Source organism: Salvelinus namaycush, chromosome 2 (assembly GCF_016432855.1).
Source record: "Salvelinus namaycush isolate Seneca chromosome 2, SaNama_1.0, whole genome shotgun sequence".
Classification (NCBI taxonomy): domain Eukaryota; kingdom Metazoa; phylum Chordata; class Actinopteri; order Salmoniformes; family Salmonidae; genus Salvelinus; species Salvelinus namaycush.
The window spans coordinates 61,431,688-61,442,566 of NC_052308.1; the positions used below are offsets into that span (position 1 = coordinate 61,431,688).

A 10,879-nucleotide genomic window follows, 5' to 3' on the forward strand; every position below is an offset into this window, starting at 1 on the left:
GTGTCTAGTCAAATCCCTTTACAAACAGATACTTAAAAAAAAATGAAACAATAGCATTGTGAGTAAGTCCAGTAGGTAGGAGATTGGCATCTTGGTGCCACTGATTTGCAGCAACAATGCTGTGTACCCAGACTACCGGTACAGTTACACACCGGTCTGATGATAATGCGACTCTCCTTACATGTGCCCCAGCCGGGGTGGGTAGCAAGCCTCTCTATCAGACAGCTGCCAGCCTACTAATGAAGGGACCTGACGAGTCCGTCCGGATGGGTTGACTGCATAGGCTGGGCTGCTGAGCAAGGTGCCTCGAATGAAACTGAAATGCACTGAGTGGTGTGTGTGCTGGGTTGAATGGTTTGCCAATCTTCATAGACTTAAAGATGCCGTCCCGGATCTTAAGCACTTACAAATTCATAAAATATCATACGAATTGCAAAAAAAATTAAAATGTTTAGCTCGTGAGCGAGCACTACCTTCAAAACTACTATGTGGAATTATACAAAAGCACTGGAGCATCACTTTAACAGTAAGATTCCCTCAAGGTTTTGAGGTGTGTGTGTGTGTGTCTGCGCTGGATTGAAGGGTTTACCATAGACATTACATTAATATTCCTTTGTCTCTAATGTCTATGGTTTGTCCCATCAACATGGTGAGCAGAGCTTGCAGGCAGACCAATACAGCTCCTCGAATAACCGAGTGTAAAGGATCTATGTAATAAAGTGATACATGGTGTGGATGTGATTGAAGTGGGGCCAAATCCAAACGAGCGGACTGTTCAGTCAGGGCCAGATCCTGAGGCTCCCACGGTGCAAACTGATATTCGACTATGGCTGAAGGATTCATAAGATCCCAAGTTACAGGACGCTGAAAGGGTTCAGGTCTCTACTCACACGCTCTACCAGACTGCATGTATGGTGTAGTCGAAGGCTAACCGCTTTCAAACCTTCATAAAGCCCTGTTTATACCTGGTTCTAACAGGTATAATTAGTTATTTTCTTGTCCACATTCTGATTGTGCCCACATTTGTAGACAGGTGTAGACAATTAAGACACATTGTTATCAGATCATCCTGACCAACTCCGGAGGTAGTCGGGGACCCATTGTAGCTGGATATCAATCAAGTGTAAACAGATCTGAATGATGAAGCCATTGAAATCATCATTATACAGGTCTATAAATTAATTGTCTTAAAATTAATAGATTAACATTATTTTGAAAGAATATCTGTCAAAAAAATGTACATACAGGGTACATGTACATACCAGGGTATCTGGTCACCGTGTGGACAGACAAGAGACATTTTACTTGCATGTGTAGATGCAACAGCTATGTGGGCACAATCAAAATGTGGATAAGATCAAGAAAGGATAGATGTTAGCACAAGGTATAAACGAGGCTTAAACCATGTGTGCATCTTAAACGGCACACCACTCACTATTTAGTTCCCTATGGGCCCTGGTCAAAAGTAGTGCACTATACAGGGAATAGGGTGCCATTTGGAACACAGCCCCATCTCTGTTGAAAGCACTACTCATTACTATGTGTGCCGGTCCTAAAGGAACTCATTGTACTGTGTTGACTGTTGCATCATACTGGTTATTTTGTGCGTAGTGACAGTAGTTCTCTTACACTCAATTGTTGTATTCCACAAGAAGAAATTATGGTATGCTAAAGGAAGCAGGACCTTCCATGACACAGAAACAAAAAGGACACTAGATGTCACTGCTGTACACAACATAGTATTGTCTGGAAAAGGGGGGGAATCCTTTTGCAACTTTAATATCTGTGTGCCATCTTTTGAGGCAGTTTCATTATTGTGCAAATGACAAACATATAAACAATGTAAAAACACACAAAAAAAACTATAAAATATATAAAACATATGATAGTTTTTCTGACTGAGCACAAGGCGACTCGTGTTTTATGTCAGAAAACTGCTCATGTTGTAATGCTATGTAATTTACACAACTGATATACAATATAATGAAAAGGCTTATTAGCCTATTCTGCAAACACAACTGATAACATACTCCCTGAAAAGAGGTTAGTTTATTTAAAATAAAGTTGATTTAAAAACAGTTGTGTTAATACATTAATGTAAATAACATTTATATTACTACTATTAAAATCTTATTCAGGAATGGATTGAGTGATGTAAATTGTGAGACAAAGGCACAGCAGCTCTAGCCTCGTACAACCATCCTGGACTAGCGAGCGTACATTCTGTTTTGCTAAGAGATCATGATGGTAGTACGAGGCTACAACAACTCTATAGTAGGTTTACTTTCAAGAGATCTGTATGGTCAGTCTAGCACAAGTCAGCGTTTAGAGTAAGCCAACACTGTCCAACTATAACTCGGAATCTTCTTGTATATGTGCACTGTACCAGAAATCAGGTTGGAGCCCTTAGGTTGTGGGCCGTCTGCATCCGTTGCCGTCTCTTCTCCATGGCCTGCTGTTTCTTCAGTTCAATCTCCAACGCAGAACATTTCCCAGCTGCTTGGGTTGAAGCGAAAGCTGGGGAAAAAAGTGATAAGCAGATGAGTCAGAGGAGGGTTACGCCATCATTGACTCTCAGTGAAGTACAAGTCTAATGAATATTACTATTTTATCACAGCAATAGAAAGGTTCAGTATTCTGGGGCCAAATGAAAGTGAGTAAATGCTTTAATCCAACGTCCACATTTTTTTAATTTTTTTAACCTTTATTTAACTACGCAAGTCAGTTAAGAACAAATTCTTACTTATAATGACGGCCTAGGAACAGTGGGTTACCTGCCTTGTTCAGGGGCAGAACGACAGATTTTACCTTGTCAGCTCTGGGATTCGATCTAGCAACCTTTCGGTTACTGGCCCAATGCTCTAACCACTTGCTGCCCCAAATATCAAATAGCCCCAAATAGCATTAACCTCATAAAATATGCATTGCCGTCAATACGCTTACACGTTTCAAGTTGAGATTCGTGCCTTTTTCATAGCTGCATAACACATTTCTTTGCCGTCTCAGACAACTCAAGGTAGCTTACCTTTGTGGGTCACAGGGATGACAGGGTTGGACGTGCAGCCAGACGGTCTCTTAAAGGTGAACCGAGTGGGGGTTTCAGTCACATTGACAGGTGACAGGAATGACGACAGCCGCGCTCCACTCCCAGTGCCTTGTTGATTAGATGTGCTCCCAGCTACACAAGTGCTTTTGACCCGAGTACTTTTGTATGGCCCTTCTCCTGCTGCAGGGTTCTGTGGCCTATACGTGGAGTTAGCGCTAGCATTTCCAGCTGAGGCATTGTAACTCGGTCTTTTACAACCAGAGACCACAGTAACAGGTACTTTGTTGTTATTGAGAGAGTGGGTGAAAGTGCTACCGTTCCCGGGGGCCGATTGCGAATAAACTGAAATGTTTGGATATTTGGATTGTGTGGTCTCGGTTGTTTGATTTACATTGTACCTGCTGCTATTCAAAGGTGCAGAGACAGGGACAAACGTCTGTCTTTCTGTCTGATTACTGGGCCGGGATTGGGTGCGTGTGATAACAGGGTCCTCCATGCTCTGTACCTGGCTTTCCAGGTTATCACATGCTTGGCACAATAGGTCATCGTCTTTGTCATCCCAGATGGAGTCAGAAGCAAAGAGAGAGTCCAAGTCGTCCTCTGTGATGACGCTGTGGCTAGCTGGGGCCTTGATGATACCTGTTCCCTTCATATTGTTGTTCTCTGTGGGCTTGTGGTAAGATCTATTATCAACCTGAAGGGGCCACGTTGAATAAGAGTTGGAGGTTTTTGTGCTTGAGCTGGTTGAGATTGATGTACTTTGAAAAAGAGGCACCTGCGGCCAAGCCTTTATTCCATTAGACTGGTGCTGCGTTTGCTGGCTAAGTTGGTAACTGGACTCCATAGACGGAGCTTTGTTGATTGGAAAGAGACTTGGTTGGTTTTGCTGTACGTTCCTATGTGGTGCTGGTTTGACAGTGTCGTTGACATTTCCTGCTTTTGGTAATGCCTCTGAGAGGATACTTTTCGCTTGTACATTAGGATTTGCTTCAAGCGTGAAGGTTTTTCTGTTTTTCACAGTTTCATTCTGTCCTTTAGACACAGCTGGTTTTATGTCTCTACTTCCTTGAAGAGCATTTTTGGAAATGGCTGAGGGGTTGATGTTTTCATGTTTTGTTTCATTCGGCCCTCTTTGGGTCGAACAATGATTAGGAGCGGCAAAGAGGTCTGGGTTTTGGGTCATCTCAAAAACCAGCGAGTCATCCAGCAAATCGTCATTTTCCCAGTCGTCGTCAAAGTTATTATTTGCTGAGCTTCTTTTGACAGGATGCAATGAGGAGACGGTCGAAGTGTGGCCATGTATGGAATCTGGATATTTTCCAGGAATGACTTTGGAGGACACAGTGGGAGCAGTCTTCACCTCCAAGGACCGAGGCAATGAATTCTGACTTAAGTTACCACTTATGTGTTGAGTTGGTCCATCAAATAAAAAATCCATATCATCTTCCATCTCATGGTCAGGAGGTATCTGGTCTTTGGAGTTTCTCGTGCTGTTTGTTTTAAGGGCGGACTGTGTGCTTTCAGGTGTGACATTACTCAGTAAGGGCGGAGGCTGGTTCTCGTTGCCATCTAAATCCAATATGTCCTCCGAGTCTGACAGAAGCTCCAAACTCTGCTCGTGTATATCATTCACTCGTTCTTCGTCTTGCCTTAACAAGTTGAAATCAAACTGTTTCGCCAACTTTAAAAGGTCGTCCACTCCATTTGGCCTGTAGAGGGGGAAAAAATGTAGATATTTGCAAGTGACAAGCTCTGTTCTAATAACTGTACAATGTAGGAGAGTATGTTATTGTTGTTATTGACTTCCGGGTTGGAGCGAGTGGTCGCATTTCGCATTGCTCCACAGGTAGTATTACATTTAATTTAATTACATTACAACGGTTTGATTTGTTTGATCTTAGCACTTTTTTCTTAGCTAGCTACATAGCCGTCTTTGTATCAAAGATAATTGTGTAGTTTAGATTATTATCGAATTATCGAATCTTCTAACGTTGTCAACACTGCTAGCTAGCCAGCTAGCCAACTTCTACCGAATCATTACAACGGAACGATTTGATTAGTGTAGTGTTAGCTAGCTACATAGTTGTCTTTGCATCTAGGATAATTGTGTAGTTTCGAGTAATCATCTAGCCAGTTATCGAGGTTACCTAGCCAGTTCCACTTTTAAACAAAGTCAGCTAGCCAGCTATTTTCGCCGTCAACACTGCTAGCTAGCCAGCTAGCCAACTTCTACCGAAACAGTACAACGGAACGATTTGATTAGTGTAGTGTTAGCTAGCTACATAGTTATCTTTGCTGTCCTTGTATCTAAGATAATTGTGTAGTTATCGAGGCTACCTAGCCAGCAACACTTCCAAACATAGTCAACAACGCAGCCACTGCTAGCTAGCCTACTTCACCAGTCAGCAGTACTGCATCATTTTAATCATTTTAGTCAATAAGATTTTTGCTACGTAAGCTTAACTTTCTGAACATTCGAGACGTGTAGTCCACTTGTCATTCCAATCTCCTTTGCATTAGCGTAGCCTCTTCTGTAGCCTGTCAACTATGTGTCTGTCTATCCCTGTTCTCTCCTCTCTGCACAGACGATACAAACGCTTCACACCGCGTGGCCGCTGCCACCCTAACCTGGTGGTCCCAGCGCGCACGACCCACGTGGAGTTCCAGGTCTCCGGCAGCCTCTGGAACTGCCGATCTGCGGCCAACAAGGCAGAGTTCATCTCAGCCTATGCTGCCCTCCAGTCCCTCGACTTCTTGGCACTGACGGAAACATGGATTACCACAGATAACACTGCTACTCCTACTGCTCTCTCCTCGTCTGCCCACGTGTTCTCGCACACCCCGAGAGCTTCTGGTCAGCGGGGTGGTGGCACTGGGATCCTCATCTCTCCCAAGTGGACATTCTCTCTTTCTCCCCTGACCCATCTGTCTATCGCCTCCTTTGAATTCCATGCTGTCACAGTTACCAGCCCTTTCAAGCTTAACATCCTTATCATTTATCGCCCTCCAGGTTCCCTTGGAGAGTTCATCAATGAGCTTGACGCCTTGATAAGTTCCTTCCCTGAGGATGGCTCACCTCTCACAGTTCTGGGTGACTTTAACCTCCCCACGTCTACCTTTGACTCATTCCTCTCTGCCTCCCTCTTTCCACTCCTCTCCTCTTTTGACCTCACCCTCTCACCTTCCCCCCCTACTCACAAGGCAGGCAATACGCTTGACCTCATCTTTACTAGATGCTGTTCTTCCACTAATCTCATTGCAACTCCCCTCCAAGTCTCCGACCACTACCTTGTATCCTTTTCCCTCTCACTCTCATCCAACACTTCCCACTCTGCCCCTACTCGGATGGTATCGCGCCGTCCAAACCTTCGCTCTCTCTCCCCCGCTACTCTCTCCTCTTCCATCCTATCATCTCTTCCCTCTGCTCAAACCTTCTCCAACCTATCTCCTGATTCTGCCTCCTCAACCCTCCTCTCCTCCTTTTCTGCATCCTTTGACTCTCTATGTCCCCTATCCTCCAGGCCGGCTCGGTCCTCCCCTCCTGCCCCGTGGCTCGACGACTCATTGCGAGCTCACAGAACAGGGCTCCGGGCAGCCGAGCGGAAATGGAGGAGAACTCGCCTCCCTGCGGACCTGGCATCCTTTCACTCCCTCCTCTCTACATTTTCCTCTTCTGTCTCTGCTGCTAAAGCCACTTTCTACCACTCTAAATTCCAAGCATCTGCCTCTAACCCTAGGAAGCTCTTTGCCACCTTCTCCTCCCTCCTGAATCCTCCTCCCCCTCCCCCCCCCCCCCCTCCTCCCTCTCTGCGGATGACTTCGTCAACCATTTTGAAAAGAAGGTTGACGACATCCGATCCTCGTTTGCTAAGTCAAACGACACCGCTGGTTCTGCTCACACTGCCCTACCCTGTGTTTTGACCTCTTTCTCCCCTCTCTCCCCAGATGAAATCTCGCGTCTTGTGACGGCCGGCCGCCCAACAACCTGCCCGCTTGACCCTATCCCCTCCTCTCTTCTCCAGACCATTTCCGGAGACCTTCTCCCTTACCTCACCTCGCTCATCAACTCATCCTTGACCACTGGCTACGTCCCTTCCGTCTTCAAGAGAGCGAGAGTTGCACCCCTTCTGAAAAAAACTACACTCGATCCCTCCGATGTCAACAACTACAGACCAGTATCCCTTCTTTCTTTTCTCTCCAAAACTCTTGAACGTGCCGTCCTTGGCCAGCTCTCCTGCTATCTCTCTCAGAATGACCTTCTCGATCCAAATCAGTCAGGTTTCAAGACTAGTCATTCAACTGAGACTGCTCTTCTCTGTGTCACGGAGGCGCTCCGCACTGCTAAAGCTAACTCTCTCTCCTCTGCTCTCATCCTTCTAGACCTATCGGCTGCCTTTGATACTGTGAACCATCAGATCCTCCTCTCCACCCTCTCCGAGTTGGGCATCTCCGGCGCGGTCCACGCTTGGATTGCGTCCTACCTGACAGGTCGCTCCTACCAGGTGGCGTGGCGAGAATCTGTCTCCTCACCACGTGCTCTCACCACTGGTGTCCCCCAGGGCTCTGTTCTAGGCCCTCTCCTATTCTCGCTATACACCAAGTCACTTGGCTCTGTCATAACCTCACATGGTCTCTCCTATCATTGCTATGCAGACGACACACAATTAATCTTCTCCTTTCCCCCTTCTGATAACCAGGTGGCGAATCGCATCTCTGCATGTCTGGCAGACATATCAGTGTGGATGACGGATCACCACCTCAAGCTGAACCTCGGCAAGACGGAGCTGCTCTTCCTCCCGGGGAAGGACTGCCCGTTCCATGATCTCGCCATCACGGTTGACAACTCCATTGTGTCCTCCTCCCAGAGCGCTAAGAACCTTGGCGTGATCCTGGACAACACCCTGTCGTTCTCAACTAACATCAAGGCGGTGGCCCGTTCCTGTAGGTTCATGCTCTACAACATCCGCAGAGTACGACCCTGCCTCACACAGGAAGCGGCGCAGGTCCTAATCCAGGCACTTGTCATCTCCCGTCTGGATTACTGCAACTCGCTGTTGGCTGGGCTCCCTGCCTGTGCCATTAAACCCCTACAACTCATCCAGAACGCCGCAGCCCGTCTGGTGTTCAACCTTCCCAAGTTCTCTCACGTCACCCCGCTCCTCCGCTCTCTCCACTGGCTTCCAGTTGAAGCTCGCATCCGCTACAAGACCATGGTGCTTGCTTACGGAGCTGTGAGGGGAACGGCACCTCCGTACCTTCAGGCTCTGATCAGGCCCTACACCCAAACAAGGGCACTGCGTTCATCCACCTCTGGCCTGCTCGCCTCCCTACCTCTGAGGAAGTACAGTTCCCGCTCAGCCCAGTCAAAACTGTTCGCTGCTCTGGCACCCCAATGGTGGAACAAACTCCCTCACGACGCCAGGACAGCGGAGTCAATCACCACCTTCCGGAGACACCTTAAACCCCACCTCTTTAAGGAATACCTAGGATAGGATAAAGTAATCCTTCTAACCCCCCCCCCCCTTAAAAGATTTAGATGCACTATTGTAAAGTGGCTGTTCCACTGGATATCATAAGGTGAATGCACCAATTTGTAAGTCGCTCTGGATAAGAGCGTCTGCTAAATGACTTAAATGTAATGTAAATGTATGTTATGTTGTCTTGGGGATTACCTTAGGGATTTCTTCTTGGCCCTGGGCTGCTGCATCTCTGGGGTGCAGGGAATAGCACTGTCTCCAATCCACTGGAGCAAGGATGACTCTGGAACTACAGGTCTCCCATGCTTAAATAAGATCAATTATACAAAATATTACTACAGAAAATATTTCAGAGCAACATAACATAGTATATGTGAGTATTGAACAGCACTATACTAAGAAAGGGCCCAAAGAAGAAGATTGGCTATATGATGAAGTATGAGGAAAAACCACATCACTGGGTCTAGTAATGAACATTGTTCTAGTTTGAACATTTTAAAACATTTATTTGATGGCACACTTGTGGCTAGCTAGCCAGAGTGTTACCAACCTTGGGAGCGATCCTGTTGACGATTTCGGAAATGTCCACAATTCCAACATTTGCAGAGTACTTCTTGCCTCTTTTGTGAACTAAGAAGGAACATGAAAAAAGTTAAGACAGATAAGCTGAGGTAAACTTTAAAAATGTAACACTGCTTAGCCCGGCTACATGTATAGTTATATTGACATGTAAATATAATTACCTGTCCTAAGGGGTGAAGGGGAAGTGGCATCCCAAATTATATCCTGTTGAAGTTCTGATTCATTCATTGGTGACTCTCCTTTGTTGAATACATTGTTGTATCTTGATCTTGTCACACGAGTTGGCGTCTTGAAATCTGATGTTAGATATGTGAATGATTATGTAATTGTAATTGGCACACGTGGTAACAGTTAGCTAACTAACTAGCTAAACAAAAAAGTAGCTAGCTACATGCCATTAACTCCTAGCTAGTTAGCAAACTAAACTTCCTTCAACATGGAGTGGAGTTTACTCAGCTACTAGCTAGCTAACTTTGGGCACCATCTAGCTAGAACATAGCTAATGTTATATACGTTAACTAGCTAGCTAGCACAAGTAACGTTAGATCAACACTGTACATTAGCTAGGTACGGTACATTGCTAATACGCTGTTTTCATAGCGGGCTACATGAATAGCTATTTAGATAGCTACTTAGCTGAATCAGTGGCTGATCTTTTCAACACATCATTCGTTACTTGCAAGCTACTGACCTTGACAGGTTTTTGGAGAATCAATGAGAGATGGAGTTGCTTGCGTTTGTTTGGGGCTTCTTCTCAGTCTGTTTGTTTTCGGTTTCCCTCCACCTTGCTTGCTCTCGTCTGTCATATTGTTCGCAGGGATAGTAACTGGCATTTATAGTGAATCTTTATATAAAGATATGTAGGTACCAGAATGTATTTAAATACATCGTGTAATAGCGAAATGTAGACAAGTTGTTTTGGAACGTCATAGATTCAAACATTCCGCCATGTTGTTCCCATGATTCAGTTCGACTTCAGTTTCAGAACGTTTTTTTTCCCGAGGGCATCCAATTTGCGTTGTTGCTGCGCATCACATACAAGCGTGCATAGAGATACAACGATAACATACAACTAAAATAGCTACTGTTCCGAATTGGAAATGTTAGCTTTGTTATGAATTATTTTGTTACATTTGGTTAAATAAAGGATACATTAAATTAGTATTATTATTATTTATCTATATATTCAATAGCATAGTCCATGTGTATTATGTCGTCTAGATCTTTATATGGCACAGCTTTCTGTGAAGCCATGGTGTCCGTTTATCATCAAGCCCATCTTCCCACCCGCCCCCTTTACTTACTACAGTTGGCCTACTGTTATTATGATATTTTTTTTTTATATAACTTGTATTTTTATTTACATTTCACCCAAGCAATGAATATCAGAATGGACATTTAACTTTTTTCCCTTTTTGTTCTTGAAAACAAAATTGCTTATGAGAAATTGTATGAATTGTATTTCCATTTTTGTCAGTGGCTCCTATAATATATTTCATATGGGCCTCATCAGGCTCTTTCTCAGAAAAGACTGGAGGCAATGTCTGCTGCTGCTACAGCATGGTGAAAAGTCACAGTAACACCCTCTGTCACACCAAATGTGAACACTCCGCCCAAATGATAGTGAGATGAAAGAGCAGGGGCCATAGGCCCGTCACTTCCAATTTAGGTATGAAGCGTCAAACACACAGCCAGGAGATGCCTTGGTGGCCTCTTTTGTTGGAAAATTCAAAACCAAAATGTCATTTGCCTTGGAGGGAATACCATAACGGTA

General features: G+C 44.9%; 1 protein-coding gene across 1 annotated transcript; it reads right to left on the reverse strand.

The window, feature by feature from the left end:
- Positions 1-2,034: 2,034 nt before the first annotated feature.
- LOC120065395 (ewing's tumor-associated antigen 1 homolog) lies at positions 2,035-10,046 on the reverse strand. Its single transcript, XM_039016382.1, has 6 exons — positions 9,797-10,046; positions 9,267-9,401; positions 9,074-9,153; positions 8,719-8,828; positions 3,026-4,755; positions 2,035-2,517 (listed from the first exon to the last, which is right to left on the reverse strand). Exons 1-6 carry the CDS (start codon positions 9,936-9,938, stop codon positions 2,393-2,395), a joined length of 2,322 nt encoding a protein of 773 aa, XP_038872310.1. The 5' UTR covers positions 9,939-10,046; the 3' UTR covers positions 2,035-2,392.
- Between the last annotated feature and the right edge of the window lie 833 nt (positions 10,047-10,879).